This window comes from Onthophagus taurus, chromosome 1 (genome assembly GCF_036711975.1).
Source record: "Onthophagus taurus isolate NC chromosome 1, IU_Otau_3.0, whole genome shotgun sequence".
NCBI lineage: Eukaryota > Metazoa > Arthropoda > Insecta > Coleoptera > Scarabaeidae > Onthophagus > Onthophagus taurus.
Window position 1 is genome coordinate 32635352 of NC_091966.1, and position 16513 is coordinate 32651864.

The 16513-nt window shown below is 31.5% G+C and overlaps 1 protein-coding gene across 1 annotated transcript; it reads right to left on the reverse strand.

Annotated features, from left to right (window-relative positions):
- Window positions 1–6415: 6415 nt before the first annotated feature.
- LOC111415868 (uncharacterized) lies at window positions 6416–14262 on the reverse strand. The gene is made up of 3 exons (XM_023047748.2): window positions 14159–14262; window positions 13237–13557; window positions 6416–7178 (listed from the first exon to the last, which is right to left on the reverse strand). Exons 2-3 carry the CDS (start codon window positions 13549–13551, stop codon window positions 6669–6671), a joined length of 825 nt encoding a protein of 274 aa, XP_022903516.1. The 5' UTR covers window positions 13552–13557; window positions 14159–14262; the 3' UTR covers window positions 6416–6668.
- Window positions 14263–16513: the final 2251 nt, after the last annotated feature.

The window sequence follows — 16513 nt, forward strand, 5'->3', positions numbered from 1 at the left end:
ATTCCAATACAGAGGTCCATACAGATTTTATATCTAATTTGGTGATCGCATTTTGATATAATTTATATCGAGTCGCCGCCGTGATAATAATAATAATTTATTGCTCTGCAAGAAAATAATATATACATACATAAAAAAAGATACTTATAATTAACTTAAGACATCTTAAATCTAGAGCATATAGCGTAAATCTGTAAATGGTTGTTCTAGCCACTTTCTCTATATATAAATGCAAAGGAGATAGGCCAAGCAGAACTTCCCTTGCTATAGTTGGCGTTGTGCTTATCGCACCAGATTGATCATAGGTCTAATAAACCACAGTCATATAGAGGCAGTACAGTCTTTCAGGGGTAAGACCCCAATTTATTCCACAAATACTGCGACGAGCCTACAAGGATAGTTCAGCTTTGTGCAAAACTCCCTGCAAATGGCGAATCCATGACAAGGTTTTGCCTAGGATTACTCCTAGATATTTCATCTCTTTCTCCTGTTCACTTCCTATAACTCTGTTCCGTAGGTTCCAACACTTTCGACCAGAGTTTTATACATTCGTATTTTATGTCTTTTGTGTATTTTCTTACTCCAGAGAACGTTATTCAGACTTTTACTACTACCTTAGCGAGCCATTCTACTAATTATTTCCTCATAACTATCCCCCTTGTCTGTAATTTGCAGTCCCCACATATCTATAGGATCTCACGTTATTAATAGTGTTGTTCTATGTCTTGCATCTAGTCTTCACCGGGGTAATAGAGAGCCCATAGTCCTCGTATTGTAATCCTCTGTATTGTAATCCCTGTTGACGTTATCTATAGGTACCCCCATGTTACAATATTGTTTCCTCCTGTTTCCTAAAGCTTCCTTTAAATGTATTTTAAAAAGTGTCGAGATGATACAGCTTCCTTGCTTAAGTCCTCTAATAATAGGGAACGGGTTGACAGATCATATCTGATCTATACCCCATGATCGTCATGTTTGTATAGAGACTCAGCATTGACAATTCTTTTCCAATACTCATCCTTCGCTAGTTAAAGCATATTTTTCTATCTCCTTTGCTATAAATATTACTGCTAGTAACGTCTACTAATGACTCTTACATCTTCCAGTTGCATTTATGAACGTTGCAGCGTGTTATTATGGGCAAAGAACCGATTCCATATCTTAAGTTGGTGTTCTTGGCATTCTTCTATGAGTATTTGCCCATTATCGTTCCTTACATCTTCACCGTGTTATCCTACCACTTCATCCTTTAACCTTCTTCTAGTACGTCTGTTTGAATCCCCCAGTACAATAATCTCATATCGGCTGTTAATTTGTTATATTAACTCTGTCAAATCTTCAAAGTATTCATTTTTTACGTCTTCAGATGAGTCATGATTCCGGAATATGTACCTATGACATACAACTAATGCTCTTTCCAGTATAATTTCACTTTAACTATCATTACACTTATCTGGCAATAGAATACATAAATAAATAAGTTCATAATTATAATTGTCTCTGTAGAAGTTAATTGTATTAAAAATGAATGTAGTGCAAGTACTAGTAGATCTTGTTTTGATCATTCAGAAAAGGATTAAAATCTGGGTAACCCTATGGATAGCATTTCAATTAAAGAGGGTTATCGTATTGTCCAAGCAATAGTAAAATTTGTTTTGCTTGCAACATTTCCTTTAGTATAATCTAATCCTAATATGTTAAAGAACTTTTTTAAGTTCTGTATACAATAATATAATTGCAGAGACTAAATTTGGAATAAACTGTAAAAAAGTTCTTATATACATGTGTCAAGGTACACACAAATTCCAATGTTGTGATTAATCAGTAAAAATTTTCATTAAAACAACAAGAACAAATTTTATTTCGTTTAATTAGCTATGGTTGAATGTTTTGAGTAAATGATCAGAATGACCTCCTTCGGCAGCAATACAGGATTTGTATCGTCGAATCATTGATTCATGGACTACACAAAAGCTATGACTGATTTGAAGATTTATTAACTTATCGAAGAACGAGGATTTTCAAAAAACGATTGGATTACATCCAAACATCTGTCGACATGTGTTTCTGATTTAGGCCTACTACTACATGAGCGATTTCTTAACATCATCAATATTGTAATTTTGTCTTTATTAATTAGCGTTGTATTAATTTAATTAGTGGTTATTAATTAGTGTTTTGAAATCGCCTTGAGGTGTTCCATTAAAAAAAATATATAAATATACGTTCTCATTGATTTTGATTAATTCTGCCTTAATCCTCATGAAGTGACTTGATTTTATTAATTACTAAAAAAGTTGTTAATTAAAAAGATTGATTCTTTTTTTTAAATTTTATTTTACTATATAATTAATTTTAATTGTAAACTAATCCTACGACGAAAAAATAATACGTGTAGTCCAATGTCAATTTCGCAATTTCTAAACCTCGTCACCTTGATATAGGAATCCTAACTCTGTAACTGAAAATTACTTGGCACCGAGGTTGTAACGGTGTCCAACGAAAACAATACTTTGTGGGACGACGGCTTCGTAAGTTAACGCACGTGCTATATCAGGGCATTCCTACCGCTTAGCTTATAGATCTCGTTACGTAAACGAGAGACAAACTCGTTTTAGAACACAACAAAAAAAATAGTAATGATTTTAACTAAACGATTTTTTTTCTGGATAAACGATTCCAAATTGTCGATCGATCGGGTTGATTGGAATCGAAACGATTTGAACCAATTTAGTGTTCGTTGCGCAATGCGAATGGAAAATTGTACTCTAGAGATTATCGAATTTACTTGGCGGTGGTCCTAATGGCGAAATGAAGACAAATTCCGGCTAATTATTCACCTGTTCGGTGCCACTTATATGAAATTATGGTCCTATTGGTTACCGTGAGAGGATATTTTAATTAATCGGTACTTTCTATAAATATTTTGAATTGGCAACGTTAACGTTGCCGTAAATTTTAGTGATTTACTTTAGGGACACTTAGATATTTTTAGATTTTTTTAAATACATTTCCGATGTTTAACAGTCTCCATCTAGTGAAACAAATTAAAACAGAGGGTTTTAATAAGCAGAAATCTAGGAATATGTATATTTTTTTTAACACAAGGAAAATCTTTCGCAACATGTCTTTTTTGGCATCAGCTTCATCAATTCACCTTGTAAAGTACATTTTCAGGTGATTACGTTTTTTATTTACTAGTTATTTGAGTCAGTTTACATCTATTCGTATTCGTTTTGGTATGGGGGCTTGATTTAGATTTAGATCTTTGCTGTGTAAAGTTCTACTATGATAATTTTAAACACTTATTCACACTTGTATTGAGTTTCATTTTCTATTATTTAATTAACCATTAAAAGAAGTTTATAATTTATTGAATTATTAAACATTGAATAGAATTAAGATTTACTACAAAAAGAATAATTTGATCATTTAACTTTTAAGAAACTTAAAAGAATCAAATTAATTTCTTTTGAAATCAAATTTAGCATTTGAATTGAAACAGAAATTCAAGCTAGCTTTTCTTCAGATCATGGTAATGATGTTAATTAGAATTGGATATAATTTTTTAAATTCAAGTACATTAACTTCAAAGTTTTATATTTCAGAAACTAAGGAAGATAACGAACTTTACCGTGCTATAGTGTTATTCCCCGAGGAATAGTTTTTGAAAGAGTCCTTAATACTTATATGGAATGATATTAAATACTATTGATAAGGTTGAAAGAGAGTTATGAGGATGTCTAATGCGTTCAATGGATCTTAATGTTGATTATACAGCAACTTCAAGACGTACTGTAATCCTCTTTAGACAGCGCATGGGTTTATCGATGCGTATTTTATGACAAACTTTCTCAGGGATTGTACATATGTGCAGCTAAGATTCTAGATCACATACCCCAGTGATTTGGAGAACTAGCTATCCAATCCTCTATTTTGTAGGTAAACGATGCTATGTTGCAGAAACATATATGCGATAGATGGCTCCAGGTTACCTTTTCTATCAGAATCAATGCGCAACCTGGTGGTTTATGACTCATCTGTAAGCACATCCCTTACAGCTCGACTTGAGTATAACGGGATATCCCAAAATATGATCCAGATCATGTCAAAACAGTCTCAAACAGCCAAAGTACTCTGTCGCCGGGGAAATGGAAGAAGTGACATTCGAAGACACACTTGAGAGAAGACGTAACCCTTCGGCTACATGAACGAAAAATGTTTCTGGTTGTAGTTGAATTCTGGGGGTTATATGGTAAATCGCTGGAAGCTGGTGCTAAGAGGGGGAGTTAACCGCACCAGAGGAAGTTAAGAGCTATTCGTAAGTACCTCGGTGGTTGTGATGACGCCGGGAAATCTAGGTTAGTATTTGTGATTATATAAGTATAAGCATTGATTGGCATGAATGGGATACAAAATAGCGGTTTTGACAAGTTAACTTATGACTTATTTCTAGACGTACAAAACACTTCTGGATTTCCATTGAATATGTGTGGCAATAAACTTTGTACAGTGAAGGATGAGATATTCTTGAAGAAGGTCTTGCTGGGCAGTGTAGCTACTGGAAATCGTTTGGAATATCCAGAAAACCACCATTTTATAATAGCACGCTACTTCTAACATACGATTAAAGGATAACATTAAAGGTGTTTCTAAGTCGTCTTTTAATAAGGAAATAGATTCCAATCTCAAATAATGTATGAAACACTACTTACTCCATCCAAAGAATATTTGGTGAAGTTTAGCCCAAAAACTAAAGAAGAATTTCTTACAATCAAGTCATGGTGAACAAGCAACAATAATTAATTTGTTTTCTGAAGATCTTTTAGGTATTTTAGAATTCCAAACGTATAGCAAAAGATAACTTGTTACTCTAGTTAGGGTGCTAGAAAATAAAGATATTTTTCTTCTATTTAGATGATGAAAATGTTTATTTATTTATGTTTTCGGTGCTTGTAGTGCTATACGAATTTATCGTATTTCGAATAAAAATTATTCGTCCTCAGGCACGACGTCAATTTGTTTAGGTATTAAAAAAGATGTTAAACATTCTCGATAAATTTGAGGTGTAGGAAAACTTTAATACGACCAAAAATTAATATTCTTTGTTGTAGTTTAAAGATCTTAAACTTTTGAAACCAAATGTAGAACTGCGGTCTTACAGGGTTAGAAAAGGTTCAAATACATGATGAACACGGAGAAAACCATAGCGTATTTGTTACTCTAGATTTTAACGAATATTGATATAATTTATGTAAAATGGAAATAAAACCACTCAACAAATTCATCCAATTTTCATATTTTTACATTTTTCTTGATATTGACGCGTCTAAAAGAGAGCCATATTACTAAGAATAAAATTTGCATTAATTATTGTTCCAAAAGTTTTTTTATAGGTCCATTTCCCAAGTGTTGTTAATGGTAACAACTTTAAGACAATTAATATAATATATAAGAAACAATTCATCCAATTTTCTAACTTGTAAAACACACGAAATTCATCAGATTTTCATATTTTCGTATTTTTCTCAATATGGATCCATCTGACAATGAGAGTAAAAGTGAAAGAGAGCAGTATTGCTAAGAATTATTATATATCGGATTTAAAAAAAACACCAAATATAGAAATACTGAGTGAAGTGCAAAACCAAACGTTCGTCCAGTTCGTCAGAGCATTATTTGTTATAACAGGTGTATCACTGAGTGTAACTTGAGTACGGAGGATCCTGTAGAATATAGTATATTGTACAACCGTAGTTTTATATCTATATTCCAAAACACTCACTGCTCAACCATTAAAATCACCGACTGGATTGGCCATTTGACTTGTGTTTGTTTAAATTTCTTCATCATGACATTAAGAGCATTGGACAGAAATTACATTGCATAAACACCTAGATATCTATTGACAATAAATTTAAAATTTTGTTGTTATTACTTTAGTATAGTTTTAAACAAGCGAAGCTGTAGGTGTCAAAACAATTTCAACCTCAGCAGAAGCAAAAACTAACATCAAAGCAGAAAACAATTTTTATAAAATTATGAACTTAATCTTACCGTATTCACTTTTGCAACTGACACTTGATGTGTTCACCAACAAGAAATAAATTGTTAGTCTTTGTTCTCCTAATTTAGAACTAAAGGCATTAATCAAAACATAAACTGTGAAGTTAAAAAGTAACCCACATTGTTTTCAATTCAAAGCATTACAATCGAAGCTAAAAACATTTCCACAAAATTTAATTTAAGTAATAACTTTAAATTTTAACGAAGCTTTAAAGTCTCCAAACTAAACAAACTAAACTAAAGTAAACACATGTTTACTTTTTTTGAAATTTTGCCAAGTTAAATTTTCAAAGAAAAAACCATACACGTGTTACCATAAAAAAAACATTTTCAACTCAAAAAACATCCATCACACTAAAATACTTTATTGTCTTAAACATATTTTTTATACATTTATATACAATTAGGAAGCGAAAAATAGGAAAATCTATTAGCATACTAGAGGAGTATGTATCATACAAGTAGATAATTTTATAAGATAGGTAAAATGGTAATAGAAAAGGTAATATGCATTAATAATAAACAAACTCAACGACGAAAAAAGAAAACTCGAATTTTTGATTTTCAAATTAATAAATTAATTCATTTTAAATATTTTTAATTTACATTTCAATAGTTCGTTTTTCTTTACGAGCTGAAATCCTTACTGATTGAACGGCAGAAGCGTTTTCTTCACTATCAGTTTGAGCTTCAGCTAAAATCGCTTTTAAACGTGCAGCTCTTCTCTCCCTTGCTGCTTGCTTATCAGCCAAAGCATTCATTTCTTCTTCGATTTCATTTAATCTTGCTTTAGTAGCACTAGCCCTCTGCTTCGCTGCCATTTCCTCTTCAAAAACCCCTCTATCAGATTTAATAGGCGTCCACTTCGTCAATTCCTTACTATCAACACCATCATCTTCAGTTTTAGTAAATCTTAAAGATCTACGTTTAACCACGTATTCATCCTCTTTTTTCTGGGGTTGTACCTCAACGATTCCAACGGTGTCCAATAGTTTATCAGCACGATCTTTTATACGACGATTCAATAAGCTTCCAGCAGTACTTTCCATATCAATATCATCAATTACGGCTACTTTCTTGCTCGCTCTAATACGTTGTACCGCTGAGGATATCTACAAACCGAAAACAAACTGGATGTGGTTTTTAAGTTGTTTCTTTTAACAAAAATTAAAAAATACATGCCGTTTTAAATCAACATATTTTTTTGTGAGAGGGTTTTCTTGATTAATTTTCAGACATTTTAGAATATATAAAAAAAGTTGAGATCAAGATTTAGAAATAAATGTGATGCGGTAATGATTTAAATATTTTATGCCAAGTTTAATAAAGTTTAATGTGAACAAGTTGAAGGTGATTTGTTATAACTACTAGTTGGCATTTGATGAATAGGAGTATTTAAAGTTAAAGAAAAATGTTGTGAGATCTGGGTGTAAAGAAATTTTTGGTGGGTAACTTAAACTATTTTTGGAATTGATTATACAGGGTGATTCAAATAAGTAGTTAACTAATCGAATAAGTTATTTTTAGACGATTATTAATTATGTTAGAAACATTTTTTATAAATTTGAAGAGATTGTTGATGCTTTTCGACATTATTGCTTAAAGAGTTGCAATTAAATTACAGTAGTTTTCTAGCATTGAAACATTGAAGAAAAGAAAGCAATAAAATAAAGTTGCTTGACCCTATTCATAAATTTTAGAACGGTTACTTTGTGTCGTAAAACTTCGTTTACTTTTAAATCACTCATGTCCTTGTGTTTCAGTACGTTCCTCTATCGTATTTAGATAAGCTGTAGTAAGTATACTGTTTACAGATTTTATTGCTTTGCCGATTAATTTAAACTCTCGTCGTAAGTGTTACGAAAGCTCGGTGTATATAATAAAGAGAAAAATTGGCAACGCAAGAAAATGTTATGTATTATTTTTTAAGAATGCACCAATGTTCTCCTTGAAACGTTAATATCTTCTACAGCAAAGAACCATTTATCCATAAAACACATAATTGATGTTGTCAATTTTGGGTTCATTTTATAAAGCGGTCATGAGAGTTGAACATTTTTCATTTTTGATTAACTATTTGATTTAACAAAAGGGAAGTAAGCAAAAAAGAAAATTGTTGGACATATTTTAGTGATATGAAACATTTTTCTTGATACGCCTACAATATAAACATATATTATTTATTTTATAAATTGTTTAAAATCAAACCAAAAGTCATTAAATAGATATCAATAGCGATTGAATATCCATATGGTACCTATCACAATGGATTAGAGGGAGCTAGAGTATCTTTACTCAAGTGCATCAAGTGCTCCAATACACTCGCCAAAATATAAATAATATCCTGAATATTTCTGGCAACGATGAAGGACCTGAATCGTTGTAAATTCAAACTTGCTGTTGAAAGGATTAAATCCTCTCCGAGAGTTAACGAGGAAAATGACATCTGCGAAGTTGGAAAATCTAAAATAAACAAGAATTGCGTTGGACATAACGTAATTCTATTATTAATTTATGTTCTGGACAAAGTATATTTTGAATAACTTTTAGCAATTTGATCCAGCTACAAAGCGAATACTTTTAAACTATAATATTCCTTTTCTTTCTTTAGCTGCAGCTTGTACTAACATATTTATAGTATTTTGAGTTCCTTTTAAGTAACAAATAATAAATTATTAAAGCTAAGGATTTCAAAGACATTTGTAGATAACATATGCTGAAAAACTTAACTAAGTTATACTTATAACTTAATACGGGCATAACAATATAGCAGTTAAATAGAATGAAAACTCTCTGAACATGAGCTACTATACACCAAGATGTTATGATTTAGTAGGCAACATGCTTTAAATTAATAACACTTAATAACGTTTAAAGTTTTAGTAGTTACCACATAAAATTGTCTAGATTTGATTACGATCTATTGGAGATCCGTTGCTAACCCAAATTGCTTCCAAAGTTCGTACTGCCTTACTATTCTTTAGTCTATGATATCAACGTATATTTAAGCTTTATACAGCTAGGTCATATACTTTAAAGAATTTGAAATTGATTTCATTGAAAGCCAAAGTAAGTTAAAGTTCCTAATTTGTGATTTCTGCTAGATTCCTCGAGCTGTCTAGTCATACACTCTTAAGACGCTCCCAGAACGTTTTAAAGCAGTGAGTTGAATATGCTATTAGCAAAAATGCCACAAAATATCGAGAAATAACCTGAGAGAGATAACTTGTTGTTTTACTATAATAAATCTTAATGAATTAGCACCGACAAGCAAACATTTAGAAATATAATCGAATTTAAGATAACCTGCAAGATGCAAGAGAAATAAATATAAATTGCCAGAGACTTAGCCATCACCGTTTTGCAGATGTTATTATCTTAATAGCTGAAAATCTAGGTGAGGCAGAAGCTGTTCTCCAGGAAATGAACTTTACAAAAACTAATATTGAGATAAATCTGGGCATGAGTGAAATATTGGCCAATATCAAATTGGTCAACAAATACGCCAAAGGTAATTAGACTTGCGAGATATTTAGAAGGATCAATCTTGGGTGGGCAGCTAATGATAAGCTGAAACATATCTTCTAATGATGGCATCCGCAACAAGATTGAGAGTCATCCAATATGAAATGGAGAGGTCAATACTGAGATTAAGTTTAAAACCTCATGTTACAAGCCAGGATCTATTGTTACAGAGTAAATGTTGAAGATGAAAAGTCCTTTAATGGAGAAAGTGACGATGATATCTAGTGATGAAATATGTATAATAGTACGTATGATTGAAATGATGACGATGATTGAAATGACGACGACAAAGATAAGTGAAATGAAAATGATGAGAATGTGGATAAAAAAGATGATTCAAAATATAATCCTCCTAACAGTGAAGATTATTTCATTATGAAGAAAAAACTACCAAATGGTTCAAAGGACGTTCCCTGCTACCTTTACGTAAACGTGGTTTTGTGGAATTTAGACGTCTTTGGATAAGTAAAAGCATATATTCAAAAATAAAAAAGTTAAATAATAGGAAAATAAATATAGGATTTGATTTCTGTTCAGCGAAGGGGGCGTTAATTTGAACTTTAGAAATGACGTAACTGAGATGTTCTTTGTACATTGGGCATGTTCGAGGAAGAACAATTATGCATTCTATATTCATGATTCAAACAAATTCTGCATAAGATGTGTTTTCTAGCAATAGTTAATCTCACAGGTGGAGATTTTGTTGAACGACGACCATTTACAGATCAAAACGTAATAGATATTTATAATTGTGACATTGTAGATGAGGGATCAAACTCCCTCATCTAATTATTTATAATTGTGACAGTACACGACGTTATAGAAAGAACCAGCTGATTCAACGGATAAATAAGAAGAATCCTTATATGTAGTGTACATAGAGCCGAAAAGTCGATGGTGAAATTTAGAAAGAAATCTGGTGAAACATTTACGTGGTCCAAAAGCTGTAGCTAAAGAGGTCAATTGATGGCGCTATCATAACAGAGATAATAGATTTAAAACAAAAATGCGTGCTTAAAATTTCTAAAAGATACTTAGCAAACTTACTTTTTAACTTATACTATTTTACTGCATAGGTTTTACTTCGCAACTGCTTATTTACACTTTGATAATAAGAATAAAGTTACCGTTTAACAAGGTTTTTATATGTACAAGGTTTTTGGATCAACCTAAGATGTATTATATTTCTTTTAAATGTTGCATTGACAAAGACCTGTTGAGATTACGTGGCTGTGTGGATTTAGAGTTTATGTAAAATCCAAACCAGATAGGTTCTGGTTAAATATTGTAATGATTAATGACTCTAAGATAAGCTACATTCAAACAAGAAAGACCCTGGTCCTATTCACTATGTTAGAAACCTATCTCAGCTACACCTATCTTAATCAATTTTAATGATAAACTAACAATGATGGACCATGGGAGTTTAACAAATTGCGACTAATACCTAAGTTCTTATCAGCAAGAGTGAGTTTCAATGATTTTATGCAGTTATAATATGAAAAGTTCTAAAGTGGGATAATGACAATATTTAGAAACATTATCAAAAAACTTGATTCCTTGTTGCATGAGTAATTGTAAGTAGCAATACTTTGAAGAGAGATAACAATTTACTTCCAGAAACCTTATCATTCGATCATGATGTAGTGAGGATGTTTATTTAGACATTTTAGACCATGGCTATAATTAGTTATGATGCTAAAAATCTAGTTGTGAGATAACGTTAGGATAATTTTTGAACAAGACGATATATTTAATTGCAATTACCACAATTTTTGTTGTTTGGTTTTATGAAGTAATCTAAGATCATTAGAAAAAATTGAAAATTAATTTTATCCAAGCAGATACTTCATGGAAGGTTAAATAAAATCTAAATTGAAACTTCTAACCTCGGGTTGGTAAATAAAATTTTATGATGACTTCAGAGGACCAATTTATAATCAGCAATAAATAATAATTATATTTGAAAAAATGCTGTTAGATGTTATATGTTTATATCAAACGTAGAACGAGCTATTAATAGATTTATCCAAACTAATTACTGTGGACTTCCTGGATTAAGGTCAAAACCGCTTTAATTCATTCTCCACCTCTGTGAGAAGTTGTTTGACAGAAAATATTCATCATTTTTAAATTAAAAACTAACAAGACTTGAATGTGGAAAAGTTATTATTTTTCAGCAGAATTTTTATGAACCCGGATCCCTCTGTGGTAATGGATAGCAGACATTTTTTCGCAGAAATATGTCTGCGAGTGCAAAAACATAATTAATAGTTAAACATTTTTTGGTAACAAGAACAATAATGCAATATAATTATTGCTAAGTAAACTTAAAAAAAATGCCATTAACTTTAAGTAAAAACTTTGAATGTGTAGCAATAAATGTCTATCAAATATTGTTATGGAATTTTATTGTTGATAATCCAACACGCTTTTCAACACCATGTGTAATTGTAAAGTAGCCGAAGACCTAATGTTATAGAATTTCTCTAAGTGCTTTAATAAATGCCAAAAAATATGGTTGTGAGTTACCACTTAAATAATTTTTGAACGAAGCGATATGTTTAGTTTCAATAACAAACATTTTGGATGCTAGAACTTTTCCTGGATTTGAGTAAGATGTAACAGATGTTAAGTTACTTGTTTTGACAATAAGACGTTTGTTTTTAGTATCAACCAATATATCTGTTATATTTGGCACGAAACTCTACTACTTTAATGGGGCATGAAACATCTGCGATAGTAAAAATGAATGTAAAATTCCGATGAATATTTAAATCTATCTAGAATATCCCGTTTGCTGATAAAATTAGTTAAACACAGACATCTCTTTCTCTAACAAGAAAAACATCGGTACAGTAATTGACATCAAATCAAAAAATGAAATTTTTTGAATTACTCGGATAACTTTTTGAGCTATTTGGAGATTTGCGATAAAAAATAACAATAAGTCTCAAACATCGTCATTAATAAGATCATCAACAATCTCTTTTTATCATAACGAAGAATAAACTTTGATAATTTCAATTGTTATAATCGTCTAAAAAGGTATCAAAAATCTCTTTGATTTCTCTTTGGCACACTACTTTTGCAACACGCTGTATTATGCCAGATTTAAGACTTATTTTTAAATTAATATTTAATTCTATGACTAACCAAAAAAATCTTCTTGTTGAGTTATGTTAAGTGAACAATACATTTGTGAGTGCAAAAACACCATCTATCAAAAACATTTTGGCAAAAAGAACAATGAATCATTTGTTGTAAATCCGACAATAACTAAAGCCAAAAAAACTATGTTTAGTATTCAACAAAACTTTCCTGTTTGTAAAATTAGATTTTTTTCCGAAAACATATCAAGACACAAAACCCTTAATAATTTTTTATATAGTATTATTAGTATTATAAAAAATAAAAAAACGTAACAAAAAATACATAAAAATAAAAAAAAAACAAAACCATAAAATGTACGTTTGTTTTAGGTTTTGCATTATTTAGTTTTGTATACTTTTAAGTCTCATTTAAATTTATTTAGTTTTTTATATTTCATTTTTGTATTTAGTAGATTTTTTTTTCGAATATTTCTTTCGTGCAAATTTTAATTTTTTTATGTGTATAAATTGTTTTTTAGAACCATTTTCTGACCTCTTCATCGAAAGCATCTTCGGCAGCAAGAGCAGCGGCTGAAATACGACCTCCTCTTGAATCGAACAGAGTTGGTTCGGTGATGGTTTTTTCAGCGCGACGTCTAAAGCTTGGCAAATCTTCATCCATAAAAGCCTTTTCATGTCTATCGAGAATATCTTGAGGAACTGCTGTAAGCCTTGGTGGTGGAGTTATCGGTCTGTAGTACTTCCGGTCAAGTCTGTCAATTGTTGGCTTGTAATAGTTTTCGCCAATATTATAATTAGCATCGTAGATGCGTGTGCGTGGCCTACTCAGGATCGGACGGCTCGACATTTTAGTCTAAAAATAAATTGGGAAAGAAACTTGTTAAAACGATGGTTACAAAATTTTAAGAGGATCTGAAAATTGAGTCGTGTGAATAGATTTAGGCTCGAGAAGAAAAATCGGTTCGAATTACTATAAATTTAGAGGGAAATTTATTTTTAGTATGGGGTGACCTTCGATTTCTCAAAATAATACCATTTTACACCTACATTTTCGTTAACTGGACGCGCAAACGAGGCGCGGTTTAAAGATAGACACGATGTTGCTTGGACTAATAACTATTCTTAGCAAACAGCGTGGTCATATCCCCGGCTAACCTCAGGGATATTATAATCTTAAAACAACCAATCATTAACACTTCGATTAATCACCAAAATTACGAAACATCTAATTTTATTTTGATCAGAAAAGAAAATTCGAACTCGCTAAAAAGGATTCAAATTCAACCCAAATCTATTTAATTTTAACGGACAAACTTTTAAAAATTAATTAAAATCTTTTTTTTAATCTCTTGCATAACCTACATTTTAAAATAATTTTAAGATAAAAATGATTTGGAAAGGATCTGTGGTACTTGAAAACAGAATGAGATCGAAAAACAAATCGATTACTTTACCCAAAGTGTGAGATTTGACGTCGGATTTTTTTGAAGAGGGGTTTGTAAGTGTAAATTCCAAACACCACACGCACAATGAAAGACGCCGGGCGTCGGTATGGAAAGGACGTCGTCTTTGAAATATCTCCCACCACCCGGTGCATTACTCCCACTCAAAAATATATTTTTATAAGATAGTTAATAATACTTTATTTATACGAATAGTATTCATCTATAACACTTCCTTCTTTTTCAAAGATTCGCCAAAACATGAATACAAAATTATTAATTCAAAAAATACTTTTCAATAGTCTTTCTTTGTTTCGTACAAAGTAATGTTCGAGCAATGTTTACAAAATATGAAGAAACTTTTTGTCTAAAAATAAAATGGAAAAGAAACTTGCTACATTGAAAATTACAATGTTCGAAGAGGATTGCTGTAAAACTGGCATAAGCCCTGTTATGCAATAATTAACATAATAACTTAGTTAATATTTTTATCTCAGTACAAAACTAAAACAACTATATTCGCAAAATGTCCAGTTTCATAAATCAAGGGACTGTTCGTAAACTTGTGTGCAATATTTTCATCGAGTGTTTCAAAAACTTAGTAGCAACTTTAAAAAGTCAGCGACGAATTTTCACTAAACTGTGAAGTGTTATCGTGATTACTTTTTCTTCTCTGTAGCCCATCAAGATAAGAATTGGGCACCTGTTATATGCTGTACTACATAAGTAAAGGATCTTACAGGTAGGGATAAAAGAAACGCGATATATGGCTTTCGGACAAAGCCTGTAGACGACGTATCTGATTGCTACTTTTGCCTGACTAACATAAATGGAATAAGTATAGCATCAAAACATACTGTGAAATATGTAAATGTACATTTTGCATCGCGCCCACTCCTTCACAGTGCTGATTTTCCTATACCTGCAGTGCTAAATCAGACAAGTGACGCTGCAAATGATTCCATCGATTTACCTTTATGTAGTGCAATTGCATTGATATTAAATGTGAACCACAAAATTGACGTTTGTTTATAAATACGTCAAAAACCAGATTAAAAGCTATACTATTGCATAATGGAAGTAGATTTCTCGCTGTTTCGGCAGCAAATGCTTCCGGTATGAAAGAAACTTAAATGAAAATGGTGCTAGAAAGAATCCATTATAAGCCATTTTTATTTAAACTATATGACTTAAAAATCATTGCTTTACTTCTAGGATTCCAGCTGGATTTTAAAGTATTGTTTGTGATTGGGATAGCAGATAAAAAAACTTTTTTACATATCCTCTTATCCACCAGAAGCTGTTAAAGATGTCTGACATATCTCTGCATGGAGCATTTCCTGTATCAAAACATCTCAAGCATCATAGTGATCAGAACATCTTTCTTTGTGGTTTACCTGTAGCCTAAAAACACATCCTGCTTCATAGGTATGGTTGAAAATCTCTCTACATGAAACATCTCATGTGCCAAAACATCTTCTTGTAGTATATCTTTTACTTAAAAACACCTTCAAATTATATCTATATATCATATCTGGATTGAGAATCTTTGCCAACTCTGTACATGGGGTATTTTTGATATCGAACCATTTCAAGCTTTATGTACTGATTGAAAACTTTTGATTCTTGGGAAAATGTTTAGTATCAATCATAGCTATACCAGCGTAACTCTAATATTTATTTTTGTCTATAGACGTTTAACGGTTACAATTTGTGGCAGCAGTATGGAGGGAAATTATATCTAATGTAATCAAATCTTAGTAACTCTCAATCTCCAATATACAATACATTTCAAATCTAACACTTCAAATGTCATTAATTACAATTTTATTTTTCATACATAACAGTTATTGACCAATATTTTAGAGTGCACGAATGGAAGCTCAATCCAGAACGCATCAACTCCTAGTGCATAATCGAAAACTTCTGGATCATATAGCGTTGGTGGCTCATTTACAAGGAGGTGAAAAAGTGCCAGGCCAACAATCGAACTGTCCACAGGTCGCTATGCCACATTTTATACATAGAACTAGGTTTGAGAAAAAGAATTTGTCAAAGCCATGGATCGCAACCGTTCAGACTTTATGTACTTAACAGAAAAGTTTCCTAAAGTTAGTGACGCAAAAATAAAGGAAGAATAAAGGAAGATTTGTGTTAAATTTAGTAAATAATTTAATTAAATAATAATTATTATTTATTGTGTAAATGTTGTGTCATCAAAATCGCCTTGGCCGCAAGCGACTTTGGCTTAACTTTTTATGTCTTCATAAGGCATAAATATCCTGCTGCGTATTAGCGAGTTGTGAAAAAGCATGATCTCGCTTTATTACGTCAAAGCAATTTGCGGCCGATGCGTTGTCTAATATT